Source organism: Hyaena hyaena, unplaced genomic scaffold (assembly GCF_003009895.1).
Source record: "Hyaena hyaena isolate Hyena2069 unplaced genomic scaffold, ASM300989v1 scaffold_167, whole genome shotgun sequence".
NCBI lineage: Eukaryota > Metazoa > Chordata > Mammalia > Carnivora > Hyaenidae > Hyaena > Hyaena hyaena.
In genome coordinates, this window is record NW_024080798.1 from 19,713 (window position 1) to 36,959 (window position 17,247).

Consider the following 17,247-nt stretch of genomic DNA (forward strand, 5'->3'; position numbering starts at 1 on the left):
TCACTGAGAAGAGCCAGCCATTTGAAGATGTGGAGGACCTGTGTTTACCACAGAGAAAACCGTCAGTTCAGCTATGCTGAGATGGACATGGGCGTGACAGGAAGACCGAGGAGGAGGCAGAGAAGCATTGTGTCGAGACATGAGGGGTCTGGGTTGAGGATCCATAAAGGGAGGACGGGGGCCAGGTGGTCCCAGGCCCCGCAAGCCCCCAGAGGATCAGGATCGGACAGTGCAGGTGATTCGGAGGCAGGGAAGTGACTTGATCTGATTGATGGTTGCTCTGTGGAACACAGGGGCGGGAGTGGAAGCAGGGAGGCCAGTTGGTGAGCTGTTCTGCCCTAGTCCAGTTGAGAGCTGGATCAGGAGGAGAAGTTTAGATTAAGATTGTGGCAAAGGCTGCGAGTTGTGGCTGGAATTGCGCCTTTTGCATGGAAGTAGTAGATGGGCTAGGGATTAGCAACATGGGGAAAGCAGGGTGAGGAATGTCTCATGGGGGTTTTGGCTCAGGCAGCTGGATGAATTTACCTAGTTTACGGAACAAGGGTAGTTCTTTCAGTTTGTGCATGGGCTTTCTTTTTTTTGTTCTTCCTTTTCTTCTTTTTTTTTTTTTTAATTTTTTTTTAACGAGGCATACCGACATGAATGAAGAACCTTGATGTATTATATTCAGTCTTGAGGCATTTTCTAAATATTGTAGGGGTTGAAAATAATAATCTCAAAGATACCAGTCTTTAGGGTCATTTATTCTTTTCATTTTGTTGTTGTTGTTGTTGTTGTTTTGGTAGAACAGTTATCTAGGCATAGGAGCCAGGAAGCAGAAGGGGATGTGTACACTTTCCCGGGACGGGAGTTCCTCTCAGGTTCTCATTTGGGCAACAAAAACATACTGCTTAAAAAACGAAAGCACATGCATTTTTATTTTCTTTCATTACTAGCATAGTAATTTATCTTGTAAGAGAGAAATAAGTATAAAAGAAGAGGATAAACACGAAATCAGAATGAATGAAGCCTCCTCGGTGTTACTTTTCCGGGCTGCAGCCTGGCATACATCCTGGGAAGGTTTCTAGTTCCTGCACATAGACTCAGGTGGCAGCGTGTTTCTTGTCCCCTCAGACCCAGCACCTTAGATTTGTTATAGATTTACTTTCCTAACTTAATAATCTTATTTTTTTCATGTTAATTCATGTTACATTATTTCTTTCTTTTTAAAGACTGTCTATTATTCCATTCATGAGTGTACTGAAACTAGTTCCATCATTTCTCTGTTGATAGACATGTGGTTTTGCAGTGTTGCATTAGGACAGGCAGTGCTTGAAAGAACATTCTTTGGGAATGCCTGATAGTTATTTCACTGTATTGATTCTGCACACGGAGGCTGGTCAGAGCTGCCCTCCAGGTTACTATTATGGTGATTTAATGAACTGCTTTAACAGATCTGATTTGTGTCACCAGAATAAGATAGTGAAAATGTGAGTTTCTAGCAGCATCAATCAATCAATCAATCAATCAATAAAAATTGTTTATTCACCAGGGCAATTCTTGACTTGTCTACTATATATAGAAATTATTAGGATGGCTGTGCTTCATATTTTAAAGGGGATATTTCAGCATATAAAGCCACATTTTAGTTATATTTGCTAAAAGATGATTTTTCCTGAGTCATTTCATGAGACTAATTTGTATTTGTATGTTGTGTGTTGCCTAGTTAAGATACATACATACCTGCTGTTTCAACCCTGTGTAACTGCGGTCTTACATGTGACCAGAAGAGGGAGTTTTTATCACTTCCTGATGCCGCAGCACCTCCTACCTGGCTGGACCAGTTCCTCCCATGCGTGTGCTGGCCCAGACCCATTAAACAAACTGGTTTGAGGCATGGGAGCAGTGGCTAAATTTAGCTCTTTCCCTTCCTCATTTCACACTGTGTATATAGAAATCCCAGTCTTTAGGTTTACTTCTACTTTTTGCTATTAAGACAGCACTTCTCTATGGGGTGCCTGGGTGGCTTAGTTGGTTAAGTGTCCGACTTTCACTTGGGTCATGATCTCGGGGTTCGTGGGTTCGAGCCCCGCGTCAGGCTCTGTGCTGACTGCCAGCCCAGAGCCTGGAGCCTATTTCAGAGTCTGTGTCTCCCTCTCTCTCTGACCCTCCCCTGCTCACGCTCTCTCTCTCTCTCTTTCCCCTAGAAATAAATAAAAATATATAAAAAAAAAAACTTTAAAAAAAAAAGAGCAGTTCTCTGAACTTCAAAGAAATTTTAGACCTTTTCCTCTTGTATGTTTTGAAGTTTAAAAAAAAGTGGAGGGGGGGATCAGGGAAGGTAACTATGTCAGTTTTAAAAGTTAAAATAAAAGCAGGAAGACCCTAATCACACATGGTCGAGCTCTTGATTTGGAGTCTCCTTGGATCAAAAATAAACTCTGGAATGAAATTTAGTTTATTGCGTCTTATGCTTGATATTTTTTAAAAGGTTGTTAGAATTCGTAATACTGAAGATTTGTAGTGAACTTTAGAAAGTCAGCATAGTGCTGGGGCACCTGGTCGCTTAGCCAGTTAAGCGTCTGACTCTTGGTTTTGGCTTAGGTCATGATCTCAAGGCTTTCTGGGTTCGATCCCCACGTTGGGCTCTGTGCTGGCAGTGCAGAGCCTGCTTGGGATTCTCTACCTCTCTTGCAGCCCATCCCCAACTTGTGCTGTCTTTGTGTCTCTCAAAATAAATGAACGTAAGAAGAAAAAAAGTTAAAATATTGTTTCGCCAGAGTGGCTAATAGGCCCTTTTTCTGTGTGATTCTTACTGTGCTTAGTTGTGCTACTTGAATCTCTTTTAGCCAAACAAATGAGATGGGAGCCCTAATCAGGATATGCTTATTTGATGTTATTTGATGAAAGACCAGAATTTAATGCTGTCTAAATTTTTCTTCCCTTCACATTGCGTTTTTAAAGAATATTTGTTAGTTCTTTATGGAGTTTTGAATGATGCATGAATATATTAAATATATAAACATTATATTTTTTTACATAGGTAGACAAATGTAATAATCTCTAATATGCTCTTTTCAGTTCAGCCAACTTTTTTCATTGGCTTTCTACCTACCCACCTTTCCCAGCTATAACAATTTTCTGTCTATGGTGAACCATCTATGTTACTTCGTACATTATTAGTACATAACTTAGTATACATGCTTCTATGTTTTTTCTCATGCTAATAAGTTTATACAGGCACACATAATCCTGTGTCTTTTTAAGTCAGGACCTTTGATCATAGTTTTATGGAAAATGGATTCTGTGATGCACACTTCTGCTTCTTATCTACTCAGTAGTACCACATGGGAGTTCATTCGCAGGCCAGGGTAACACTAAACCCCCATTTTTAATGGTTGCTTACTATTTTCAGGTGTGGCTGGACAGTAGCTTCCTCCTTGAAGTCCTCTGTGGACATACATTTATTTCCTCCTTTTTTTTTTCTTTCTTTTTTTTTTTTTTTTTTTGCCTCTGTGAACCAAGGAGCAGTAACCAGCTGCTACAAATGTCCTTACCTACTGGTGGTTTTGTTTCTGTGGGATTAGAGTCTCAGGAAGGGATTCCTGGGTCAGAAAGGACACTCGTATGCATTCTTCATAGCTGTGACTAGGTTCTTTTCCACAAAGGCTATCATGCTTTCTATTAGGTGTGCGGGAGAGTATCACCGCCAGGAGTAGGTGTGTTATTTATCTTTCTAAAATTCAGTTTCTTTTTCTAAAGTGTCTTAAAGTGTTTTACGTGCACAAATGTAATTGATTGTGATTGACTCTGAATTAGGTTTCTGAAACAAGTGCAGACTTTTTTTACTATCAGTGTTAGCATGTATCTTCTGAGTTTGAGTAACATGTAATGTAGTAGGATGATTTAAAAAAATATATATTCATTTGAGCAATCACAGGTGGTTTTCCTGGCATCTGTGGGAAATTTCTATTCATCCTGTTTGGAATTTACCTTTGGGGAGAAATCTAGGTCAGTTAGGCTGGAATTGCTCTCTGCAAAATGTATAGGCTCCTAGAAGATAGCAGTTTGGGGTGAATTTAATTACGGGACCGATGATTTTAATCTATTGTCTATTTTATTTCTGATCTCATTTTCCTCCTTGCATTTGGCATGATTGGTCACCTTCTAACAGTGTTCACTTTGTGTATCAGATAATGACTGGCCTGAGGTCAGACTGTGGTTACCACAAAGCCTATGTAAATCAGGCCATGAGGTTATACTTACTTTATTTCCCTGCCTTTGAACAATTTGAACAGTTGAAAAGGGATACACGCATGAAGTGTGGCAGAGCCCCGAAGAGCCGTCCACCAAAAGATTAGATAGATGATGCCAGACAGAGGAAGGCTGCTGCATGGTATTAGCCCCCAAGGTGAATTATCCCCATTTAAACTTCATCTCCCACCTCTCCTAATCCGGCGTGAGTACCTAATGAGCACTGGATAATAACATAGCAACATTTCTTGGGGAAGCTAATCTGATTCTGGATAGCAGGCTTCCAAGCCCACAGCTGAATGAATCGCTTGGTATTTCCAAGTTTGAAAATACATTCTCCCCCTTTCAAGTGTTCCTTGGCAGCAGGTAAGGAATGTTAAAGCTCCTGTAAGTGCCAATTAAGGCCAATTATAACTTGCCCGGCCTGCTGAGACTCTGAAGTGGAGTCCATAGAGACTTGTGGCTCCTGTAGGCTGGGGAACTGGCTACCACCAGTGACAGGAGCATAGCCCTTCTCAACTGCCAACAGCTCGTTGCTTGCCGTGCTGGACACCAGATGACACCTGCTGGACTCTCAGGGATTTGATTCAGGAAATCCCAAGATTTGTTGGGGACACCACTAATGTCTGTAGCAGCGACCTCTTTCTCTTCCTCTTCCGTGATGCCCACCATCCAGTTTCTCCTTGATTCCAATCATGAAAGCTAACATTCATTGAGCACTGAATATGTGCCAGTCACTGTCTGATGTATGTCACCTCCTGACCCCTCACCACAGCCCAACAGATAGAAGCAGTCTTAGCACGTTCCCGGAGCGGACACAGACCCTGAGGGACATAGGTGTCTTGGCCAAGGTCGCACAACTAGAAGTGATTGAGACTGCGGGCCGGCTGCCCCCTGCACCCAAGCCCTCAAGGCGCTCCCCTCCCTGGAGGCGGCTGGTGTGTGTTTGCTCTGAGTGGATGGATTCAGGGACGAGTTTTGTCAGTTCAGGCTTCCCTTCGTGCCCAGAATAAATGCGACGCGTGCACGCCATCCACAGCACTGCCAATACCTGTCATTTCTGGTCTGTGGGGCAGGGATGTTCTTCTATTAAAATGGTATTTTAGTCTAAGGCTTTTTTAGTCTTTCAGATTTTTTTCATAAGAAAAAAGAAATGTGACCATATCCCCAGACCTAGACATTTATTTTTTTTTTTTTCAGGTGAAACATATATGCCCAATTTTTATTTTTTATTTTTTTTTTTTAGAGCTTCAAAATAGGAATTTTTTTTTTTTTTTTTTACAAATAGTTTATTGTCAAATTAGTTTCTACATAACACTCAGTGCTCATCCCCAAAGTGCCCTCCTCCATGCCCATCCCCCCCTCCCCCCCACACCCATCAGTCCTCAGTTTTTGTCAGCATTCAAGAGTCTCTCATGGTTTGCCTCTCTCCCTTTCCCCCACCATTTCCGCCCTTCTTCTCCCCCTCGTTCCTCCGTCAAGTTCCTCCTAATCCTCCTATACGTGCAAACATATGATATTTGTCCTTCTCTGCCTGACTTATTTCGCTCAGCATAACCCCCTCAAGGTCCATCCATGTTGCTACACATGGCCAGATTTCATTGTTTCTCATTGCCATGTAGTATTCCATGGTATAGATAAACCACATCTTCTTGATCCATTCATCTGTTGATGGACACTTAGGCTCTTTCCATGTTTTAGCTATTGTGGAGAGTGCTGCTATGAACATTGGGGTACATGTGCTCCTATGCCTCAGCATTTCTGTATCCCTTGGGTAAATTCCTAGCAGTGCTATTGCTGGGTCATAAGGGAGTTCTATTGTTAGTTTCCTGAGGAACCTCCACACTGTTTTCCAGAGGGGCTGTACCAGTTTACATTCCCACCAACAGTGTAGGAGGGTGCCCGTTTCTCCACATCCTCGCCAGCATCTAGAGTTCTCTGATTTGCTCATTTTAGCCACTCTGACTGGCGTGAGGTGGTATCTCAGTGTGGTTTTGATTTGTATTTCCCTGATGAGGAGGGATGCTGAGCATCGTTTCATGTGTCTGTTGGCCATCTGGATGTCCTCTTTGGAGAAGTGTCTGTTCATGTCTTCTGCCCATTTCTTCACTGGGTTGTTTGTTTTTCGGGCGTGTAGTTTGGTGAGTTCCTTATAGATTCTGGATATTAACCCTTTATCTGATATGTCATTTGCAACTATCTTTTCCCATTCCGTTGGTTGCCTATTAATTTTCTGGGTTGTTTCCTTGGCTGTGCAGAAGCTTTTAATCTTGATGAGGTCCCAACAGTTTATTTTTGCTCTTGATTCCCTTGCTTTTGGGGATGTGTCAAGTAAGAAGTTGCTGCGGTGGAGGTCAAGGAGGTTGTTTCCTGCTTTCTCCTCTAGGGTGTTGATAGTTTCCTGTCTCACGTTCAGGTCCTTTATCCATTTTGAGTTGATTTTTGTGCATGGTGTGAGAAAATGATCTAGTTTCATTCTTCTGCATGTTGCTGTCCAGTTCTCCCAACACCATCTGTTAAAAAGGCTGTCTTTTTTCCATTGGATATTCTTTCCTGCTTTGTCAAAGATCAGTTGGCTGTATACTTTTGGGTCCACTTCTGAGTTCTCAATTCTGTTCCATTGGTCTATGTGTCTGTTTTTGTGCCAATACCATACTGTCTTGAGGATGACAGCTTTGTAGTAGAGGCTGAAGTCTGGGATGGTGATACCTCCCGTTTTGGTTTTATTTTTCAGTATTACTTTGGCTATTCGGGGTCTTTTGTGGTTCCATACAAATTTTTGGATAGTTTGTTCTAGTTTTGAGAAGTATGCTGGTGCAATTTTGATTGGAATTGCATTGAATGTGTAGAGTGCTTTAGGTAGTAATGACATCTTAACTATATTTATTCTTCCTATCCATGAGCATGGAATGTTTTTCCATTTCTTTGTGTCTTCTTCAATTTCCTTCATAAGTTTTCTATAGTTTTCATCATACAGATCTCTTGTATCCTTGGTTAGGTTTATTCCGAGGTATTTTATGGTTTTTTGTGCAATTGTGAATGGGATCAGTTTCTTGATTTCTCTTTCTGTTGCTTCATTATTGGTGTATAAAAATGCAACCGATTTCTGTACGTTGATTTTGTACCCTGCAACTTGGCTGAATTCTTGGATCAGTTCTAGTAGGCTTCTGGTGGAGTCTGTCGGGTTTTCTATGTAGAGTATCATGTCATCTGCGAAGAGTGAAAGTTTGACTTCCTCTTTGCCAATTCTGATGCCTTTGATTTCCTTTTGTTGTCTGATGGCTGATGCTAGGACTTCCAGCACTATGTTAAACAACAGTGGTGAGAGTGGACATCCCTGTCGTGTTCCTGATCTCAGGGGGAAAGCTCTCAGTTTTTCCCCGTTGAGGATGATGTTAGCTGAAGGCTTCTCATAGATGGCTTTGATGATGTTTAAGTAGGTTCCTTCTATCCCAACTTTCTCGAGAGTCTTTATTAAGAAGGGATGCTGTATTTTGTCAAATGCTTTTTCTGCATCTATTGACAGGATCATATGGTTTTTATCTTTTCTTTTATTGATATGATGGATCACATTGATTGATTTGCGAATGTTGAACCAGCCCTGTAACCCAGGAATGAATCCCACTTGATCTTGGTGGATGATTCTTTTGATATGCTGCTGGATTCGATTTGCAAGGATCTTGTTGAGAATTTTTGCATCCGTATTCATCAAGGATATTGGCCTATAGTTCTCTTTTTTTGTTGGATCTCTGTCTGGCTTGGGAATCAGAGTGATGCTGGCTTCATAAAATGAGTCCGGGAGTTTTCCTTCGACTTCTATTTTTTGGAATAGCTTGAGAAGAATTGGGATTAATTCTGTTTTAAATGTCTGGTAGAATTCCCCAGGGAAACCATCAGGTCCAGGGCTCTTATTTGTTGGGAGATTTTTGATCACTGATTCAATTTCTTCACTCGTTATGGGCCCAGACCTAGACATTTAAACATTAGCCATCAAGCTTTATTTGGATAGGATATTGGGAAATGGCTTGTAGAAAATACTAATCATGCAGAGCTCCTGAGTAGCTCAGTCGATTAAGCATCCAACTCTTGATCTCAGGGTTGTGAGTTCAAGTCCCGCCTAGGGCTTTGCACTGGGCGTGAAGCCTACTTTGAAAAGAAAAAAAGAAAGTAGTAATAATGCTGTGCAAGCAGCACAAAGTGGTATTTAACTATTTGCTTAAACATTTTACTCAGGGCATTCAGAGAGAACAATGTGGATGTTTAACTGTTTATTTTTTTTTTATTATGTTTTTAATGTTTTATTTCTGAGAGAGACAGAGAGAGAGAGAAGAGAGAGAGACAGTGTGAGCAGGGGAGGGTCAGAGAGAAAGGGAGACACAGAATCCGAAACAGGCTCCAGGCTCTGAGCTAGCTGTCACCATAGAGCCTGACGCAGGGCTCGAACCCACGAACCGCAAGATCATGACCTGAGCCGAAGTCAGATGCTTAACTGACGGAGCCACCCAGGCGCCCCATAGAATGTGTGTGTTTTAAAATGACAAGCTTTTGTGTATTTGTGTATATTCTTGTTGTACAAAGTTATATTTCCCTGGCTTACAGTATCAGTCATCCATGTTTGGATGTAGGTCTTAAAAATATAAGTTTAAATTGTTACTCTTTTGTTTATGCAATTGACCCTTGAACAACATGGGTTTGAGCTGTGCAGATTTTACCCATTTATCCGCAGACTTTTGTCAGTAAATGAAGTACAGTACTATAAATGTCTTTCTTTTCCTTAGGGCTATCTTAATAATGTTTTCTTTGTTCTAGCTCATTTTATTGTAAGAATACAGTATTTAATACATATAACATTGAAAATATGTATTAAGTAGCTTTATGTCAATGGTAAGGCTTCTTTCATCAACTATAGAATTTTAGTAGTTGAGTTTTGAGAGAGTCAAAAATTTTACAGATTTTCACCTGGGGGTGGGGGCGATCAGTGCCCCTAACCCAGACATTGTTCAAGGGTCAACCATATGTAAAGTTAAAATATAGATGTGTATTTGTAGCAATTAGGAATGTTTGCTGAGGGGCACCTGGGTGGCGCAGGACATGATCTCACCGTTTGTGAGTTCGAGCCCCATATCTGGCTCCACACTAACAGTGCAGAGTCTGCTTGGGATTCTCTCTCTCTCCCCACCCCTCTCTCTGCCCCTCCTGGACATGCACCCTCTCTCAAAACAAATAAAATAAAAAAAAAAAAAAAAAAGAATGTTTGCTCAAATTCATCCTAGTTTTCATCAGGATTACACAAAGATTTGGTTCTCAGAACTTAAGGATTGACTGGGTTTTGTAATGGTATTTTATCACCATCCACAAAAGCGAACGTTGGAAAGGCAAGTATTTGTGCTGGGAGAAGAGCGAAGACTCTGGGGTCTGGCCTGACAGGTGCAGTGATGTGGAACGCAGGCTTAGTCTGAGAAAAGGCCTCTTATCTCAGTTTTGTCCTGTGACCTATGACATCAAGGAGACTCCTTGCTGCCCCCTGGGGAGGGTGGGTGGGTGCAGTGAACATTGCTAAGACCTGTTGCAATCAGGTAGGGTAGCAATGCAGTTTTTTCTTCTAGCTTATTCCTTCGGTAAACTAACCTAAACTTCTTTTTGCTAATTAATCTTTTGAAAGATGTTTTCATCCTGTGCTTGATCTGCTCATGCCCCTTACCTGGTGTTCTCCTGGCGTCTTTTAAGGACCACTGTAGCTTTGCATTGTTTGAATGTGACTCTAAGAAGCCTTGGGAGGGAGGGGCAGGAGTAGGTTTCAGAAAACCCTCTGGATCTTAAGATTGTTGCCCATGGTCAGGATCTGATTGCTTGCCATGAAAATAAAGCAGTGTGGCTGTTACTCTTTTGTTTTAGAGTACATTTAGAATTTGTGTCTGGTCTAATAGAAACCATGTCCTACGCCTCACAACTCTTTCCCACCCCTTCCAGGCCAAATCTTTTCCACACATGTAATTCGTGACTTCTTGCCAGATATTCTCTGTGGGGTGACGGGATTCTGTAGAGGAATCCCCCCCCCCTTTTGACATTTAAAAGTGTTCATTCTGAACTATCAGGCATCCGAGTCTATTTATGTGTGCAGCCTTTATCATCATAAAACTCAGGTCAGTTGGGCCATTTTTTCCCATGTCTGTTTGACAGTAAGATTTGGGGATTGAGACTAGGAGAGTAGTCTTGTGGGGAGTATAATAGGGCTGACCTGGAGAACCAGGACCAGGAAGACACTGTTTATAAAGAGCCATTCGGGGGAGAAGTTTTTGGATTAAAAGCATAAAAGGTCCCAGCTTTAAAGTCAGTCATCTAATGATTGAACACCAGACTCCAGACAATCAGGTGTATATTCTGAAATTAGATGTATTTTACAAATATGTACAGAAAATTGGTTAAGATTTTTGTTACTAGATTCAGGAAGGGAAAGTAAGCTTCAGTATGACAAATTTTAATTATTTTTAAGTATAGATCATGGGGAAATAAAATGTCAAAAAAGGCTGCTGCTATTTCTAGGAATGCGTTAACTTTAAAACTTCCTGATCTATCGAGGCTTACAATGCAGGCTGTATAATGAACCATGTAAATTTTCTAATATACCTGGTAGCAGCAAGTGTCCATTTAAAGGTATTCAGAAAAATTCACATTTTAGCAGGTTAAATAATTATAAATCCCATCTCCCCCAGTTTTGGCAAATTGCCTTTCAAAGAGAAGGATTCATTTACACCAGCCAGGACGCCTTGTATGACCATATTAGTTGAAATTAGACTCCACCCCTTGTTTTCTGTTGATCTGCCAGGACCTTTGTAATTCAAGTGCTTTTTACAGTAGTAGCAAATGTTACATAAGACCAAACATGGAGCATATTTGGAGTTGGTGGGCAGACCCAAGTCATGATGCAAGCTTGCAGTAGCAAGTGTGCAATGAAGCACACCCAGATTATGTGAATGGAAGGTGACCGGGAGCCTCTCCAGAGCAGCCCTTCCTCCGCACGAGGGCTGAAAGCTCCAGGGGGTAAGTCTTCCGAGGCAGCGTTCAGAGGCCGGCCTTGGCTCGGGGCCCGTTGTGGATGAGCCTGTGGGAGGTGGGTGAGCTTCTGCTAACATGACACAGAAGCGGGCAGAGCGGGAAGAGTCGACGCAGGCCTCTGGGCTCCTGGCGTCCGGCCTCCCCTGCCAGCAGGCCCCGAGCGCTCTGTGGCCGAAGTGGTGGAGGGAGCTCAGCACAGCTCGTGGATCCGAGGGGGCCGGCGCAGCAAGGGGGGGATTAGCTGCCGCAGGCCGTCCCCGGGAGCCGCTCTGAAATGTCATTTGAGGGATCTGGACAAAGTTCAAACGCAGACGGGCGTCCAGTTTGTTATTAACTCCAACAAAATGCTGAGGTTTGCACCAAACAGTTCCCGTATCTCAAAACAGGGAAAGCATTAGTTACGCCGCTCTCTAAAAATGGAGGAACGTTGTAACACGCTTTAACTGTTTGTTTTTTATCTCACTTGTGGTAAGTGAGGTTTTATGACAAGCAGTTCATAGTGTTTCCTGTCGAATGTGTTTGAAAGCTGTTTGGTCAGATACTTCAGAATCCATGGCAGAGTTTCCAGCAGATCACCATGTCAGGAGGAGGAACAACTTCAAAATACAAACAGTAGCCCCGGAAAGTCATTCAGTAACTTAAATGGAGTGTATAAAAATTTAATTACAGACTGACTGCCAGCAAGAACGATTTTTTTCAGTTGTGTTATCAAGGTAGCCAGTGCAGCTAGGCTGACTGCTGGGGGCTGTGTTGGGAGGCTCTTGTCCAAGTCACCCTGTCGCACGCTTCTGTCGGTAAGCAGGGAGTGAGGTGACAGTTGAGTTCTTCTTTACTTTTCCCTGGACCCCCATTTCATGGCTTCTACAGTAATGAGCTTGACTGAATAGTTTTAATTGAGGTTAAAATTTAGCTACCCATTTGAAGGACTGTAAACATAAACAGATCTTAAACTTTGAATCCAGTTAATTTCCTATTAACTCCCTAAAATTAATTTAAAAAAAAAAACAATCTCTTGTCAGGCAGTTTGAGTTTTGCTGTTTGTAGTTTCGTTTTTGAATATTGCTTTTGAGGTTCATTAGTTGACAGCCACAGCCTGTGGAGGGGGGTTAGATACTGTTTCTCTTTTTGGGGCGTGTTGCAGGGGAACAAACCTATGCTACAAACTCATTGAAAGCATTGGCATTGTTAGGTGATGAATCACCCGTTCCTTATTAATGGAGTGCTTAATGAAGAAGGCTTTTTGGGCTGCCTTCTGGGTTTGAGGTTTTTGGCATTCCCGTGTTCACAGTCTCCTTCACTCCCCCGTCCAGAATAAAGTGAAATGAAGAGGATACCAAATTAGCAGGGACTGGCAATAGTAAGGATGTGACTTAGACTCAGCACAGCACTTTGCAGCAGATGGTGCCGGCGTTCATTGCACCTTTGACTTGCTACTCCTCTTTGGCCTGGGAAGACCGTATTCCCTGTGGGGTTTCTACACAGCAGTTTTCATTTAAAAAACACACAAAACAAAAACAATGAAAAAGAGAACTCAGGTTTGAGTTTTACTGGTTTTCTTTTATTCTGTCTCTCCCTACGTGTGTGTGTGTGTGTGTGTGTATTTTAAATTTGGATTGCAGTGGTAAAGGCATACTTCTTTTTTTTAACTTCACTTTTTGCATTTTGATGATAGCCTTGTATCCTTCATTTGGGTGAAACTGTGACCGAGGCCCAAAATGTGACTACAGAGAAGTTTGTGAAAGGACTGAGTATGTTGATTCTTGAACCGCACGTGGTATATAACAGATTGGAAGACTAAACTTCTAATTATAGATCACTGAACTGTAGGATGCTTCATTCTAACCAGTGGAGGATTAAATCAGAAGTAACTAGAGACTGGTCGATTTTTGGGTTTGGCTCTTTTTTTCTTCTCACATGCTAATCCCAGAGGAGTACAAACATTCCAAGTGGGAGGGAGACAGGGGAACGAATTCGGGGGCAGTGCCGTGCACATCACTCAGTGAGATCATGCTTGTTTCAGGTGAGGCGATTGCTTGCTGTACTCTGCCAGCATCCTTTGGGTCACACTGTGCTTCCTGAGCACAGCGGAGAGAGGTCCTTAGGGCTGTTAGCAAAGTAGAAGTGTCAGCCAGCATGTCATTCATTGCATGATAGCCTGTAGTCAGAAACGGTGGCAGCAGAATTAGAGTTTGGTGGCCGTGTTGTGCTCAAGGCAGCAGCTGCCTTTTCCCCAAAGGTACTTTCACTGAAAACATCTTTGTGTGCCTGTTGGAGATCATGACGATAGCCCTCAGTTCAGAGCCTGCACCTTGAACAGGGTTGCAAGAACATAGGAAGGGCCCCCTTAAGGAAATGAACAGATCATTCAGACCATTCACTCTTCCTCAAAACAAGCTGTCTTAGGACCATGATTACGAAGAAGTGATGCTACATACTGACAACCAAGGTGATCTCCTGGGGTGCCTACCATTCACTACCCTCCCTTTTTTCTCTATCGTTTTATCTCCTTTACGAAAAAACTTCGATTTTTAGAAAGCCATTTTAGCAGTGTTTGCCAAGAGCTGCAAGTTAAGATGGCAGGGGAGGAGGACCCCCAGATATGCAGTAAGTTTTTCATATTTCTCACATACTTGAAAGCAAAGTACAGAAAGAACAGTCCCCATGGGAAGAATTCCTGGCAAGAGGATTATTTGAAGTTGCCATATTTCTGCTCCCTTCTTAGCAACATAATTTACAATCCATTCACGCCTGTCCCTTCCCCCACTGGAGTCAGAGTCGTTCTCCCTTGTAATCTGCCCTTTGTGATCTGTTCTCTTTCATGCCGCTGGCGTGAATGGGGACTCTGCAGTGCGCACCCTGCCCAGAGACGCGGAAGTGCCAGGAGACCTGGCGGGGCTTTTATTTTCGTCATAAAGCACTGGCTTGAAGAGCTTGATAATTTGATTATAGACCTTTGGTGAAAAGTTGTTTCAAGTAGCCCAAGTGCTGTAAATGACTCTCTTTTCTGAGCTTTCCCCTTATGTTTTAATTTAAAAGCACCTCTGCATTAGGGGGAGGAGAAATGCATTTGGCAGAAGTCGCAGTTGGAGACTAATTTGTTAGGGCAGCCAGTGTTGAAATCATCCTTTTCAATTAAATCTCTCTAGTGGAAATGATGCTGAGTGCTTTGTGGTAAAGACTTTTTCTTCCTCACTGTTTTTCAGTGCCGTTTGTAACCCACCTAAGCATGTTTTTCCGAGGCTGCCTCCCAGCTCCATTTGGGGCTTATTGTCCTTTGAGGCACTGCCTGTCAGAGGTCAGTTTTGGATTCCCCAACCTGACATTTGAATGTTCCACAGACAGTCTCATCCGTTGGCTGAGACTACACGCAGCTCTCTCTGGAGTAGTCTAATCAAGTGTCCGAGGACCCTAAAGAAGTTGGATCAAAGAAAAAGCAACTCTGGATTAAAGAGAATCTGTGAGGACAGGGAGTGGGGTAGGAACGCATTTGCTGGTCAGAAACACGAGAGTGTCTTTACGTGGGAAGAACATTTACAGGGAAAAGCTGACAATGGAAGTAGTGAGAATGCATCATTAAATGCTTCATGTCCATGGGCAGTGATTTCATGTCCATGGTGTGAATTTAGATAGTATTTTTAAAAAATTATTATTAGGGAAAAAACAGATAAGTACTTTGTCAAACCAAAGTCATGGTTCCACAGAAATTGCTTAGGGTAATGCTAAATTAGATATGCCTAGTCAGTCACTGAATTTTGAAAAATATATTAAGTAAATAGTCTAGATAATGTGCAGAAATGACGAATGATCTGGAATGGGATTCAGCTTTGAATGTCAAGTCTCAGGGGAAACACTGATATGCGAAGTAGATGTGTAAGGAGGACGCTCGAGAGTTGGAAAATATGTATGTGGTCTTAAAGTTTCCTGAGCTTGGATGTTTTCTTAGGGGTCATCTTTAAGAAAGACAGCTGATGCCAGCTGACCCTTGGAGAGCAGTGTTTGGCAGCCCGAAAGTGAAGTATGACAGTTTGGGTTCATTGGGAGCTGGATAATAGCACATTATAGTTATTTTTCAATCTGGATGTCAAAATACATAATTTAATAAATTCTGTTGAGGGCATGCTTAAATGAATGACCCTAACTTTCTAACTGAACCTTTTGTTATATGCATTTATTACCTGCTGTGCCTGGCCAAATGACCCATATGTGTTTAACATTTTATAGCCATGTGTGAGCTTGATTATTTAAAACAAACAAAAAACCCTTGTTTTAAAAGGGATCAATTTTGGAGTATTCGTGGGATGTGGCTATCAGAGACCCCATGAAATCATACACTTACATGTGGATTGGTATTTTTCATAAGGCCATTCTGTACAGAGTACACACTCTTTTTAACCTTATCTGACTAAATCTGTCAAAAAGGGTAAGTTTCGTTTAGAGAAAAATTTGTGGGTTTTAGGAATCATTTCTTCAGTAATCTGCCTAAAATTTCCACCTTTGGATCCATAAGCAGAATTTGAGATCTTCACTTCATTCCATTCCGTTCACCTGCAGTTCTTCCTGAATGACTTTCCAATCTGGAAAATGAACCAACTCTTTATTTATAAAATAACTTTAGCTCAAATGAACATTCCTTTTTTGGTTGGTGTGAATTTACTCACTTGTAAATGAATTCTAAAAAGTTATTCCTCTGAGCTTTTCTGAGAAGGGCTTGGTGTATTTCTGGAGTGCCGTGTAAACTAAATATGTAGCCTCCACCTGTACTACCCAGGGGAAGAAGTGGGTTAGGTTTGTTTGTAAGTGATTGCTGCCTGCTTTGGTAATCAGCATGCCTTTCTCCCAGGAGTCTGTAATTGGCCTTAGCTGAATTAACAGGGGGCATCTGTCTTAGCGCCTGCTGAGTTCCCAGTGCCTGGTCTGCGGTCAGCCCTGGACTGCAGGCTCTACAGCTCTCCCTCAGCTAATCCCCAGTCGCCATGCCCTGCAGGGTGGGTTTGACAGTTGGAATCAGGTTATTGCCCAGCGCTACCCAGCTAGGAGGTGGCAGAGCGAGGCTTTGAACCTGTCTCTGATTCCAAAGTTCTTGCTCTTTTAGCAAGATCTATTTAAAAAGTACTTTTTATTTATTTGTTTTTTAAATGTGTGTTTATTTGAGAGAGAGCGCGTGCAAGAGCAAGTGGAGGAGAGGCAGAGAGAGACAGGGAGAGAGAGAGAGAATTCGAAGCAGGCTTGGAGCTTGATCACATTGTGAGACCATGACCTGAGCTGAAATCAAGAGTCAGACGCTTAGCCAACTGATTCACCCACCAGAAAGTATTTCTTTATTTCAGTTTGGATTCTATTCAGGCTACTTACTTAACTCACATCAGCACTGTGCCTCACAGCCCTGGGCCCCTGGAAAGGCAGTCATGACTGACCAGAGGCCAGAGAGTGACCAGAAGCATGCACTGTGTTGGTCCAGAGGTAGCCCGGCTAATCCTATAGAACAGGTATTCGCTGTTCTTAGTTAAACAGACTTATCTGGGAACTTTGTAAAATGATTTTAGCCAGAAAGACAGCCCTGACTGGTACTTTCTACCACAATTCACTCTGCAAACTGTCTTTGATGGTTGAAAGTCCTCCTGAGCAAAAAAAGGAAAGAAAAATCTGCACTGGCTGACATGCATAGCTTATCTTTAGGTAGGATAGCAACTTGGAAACGGGAAAGGTAAAACCACAACAACCTGGGTTTCCCTTACACAGATTCTGGATCCCCATCCTGAATTGACTAAAATACTGTCTCAACCTTGTGTATTTAGCCTCTGTGGTCTTTTGTGCTGGCAGTTGGCCTGATTTTGCTGAGCACTTGGGAAGATGGGCTTCTTACTGAAGCCTTCTTACCCTCACCTTCACCCTTCCCTACTGCCTGCCTTTGGACCATGCATGTATTATGGCTTGCTAATAACACCACATGAAGACAGG

At 42.3% G+C, this 17,247-nt stretch overlaps 1 protein-coding gene across 2 annotated transcripts in view; it reads left to right on the top strand.

The window, feature by feature from the left end:
- Positions 1-17,247, top strand: part of ATXN7 (ataxin 7) — a 53,583-nt gene that overhangs the window by 8,337 nt on the left and 27,999 nt on the right. Inside the window, exon 1 of one of the 2 annotated variants that reach the window (XM_039240061.1) lies at positions 11,123-11,274. The exons of the other annotated variant lie outside the window; for it this stretch is intronic. Coding sequence (XP_039095992.1) covers positions 11,208-11,274 — 67 coding nt within the window. The 5' untranslated portion in view covers positions 11,123-11,207. Of the gene's footprint in view, positions 1-11,122; positions 11,275-17,247 lie in introns of those variants that run through there. 2 annotated transcript variants of the gene reach the window in all.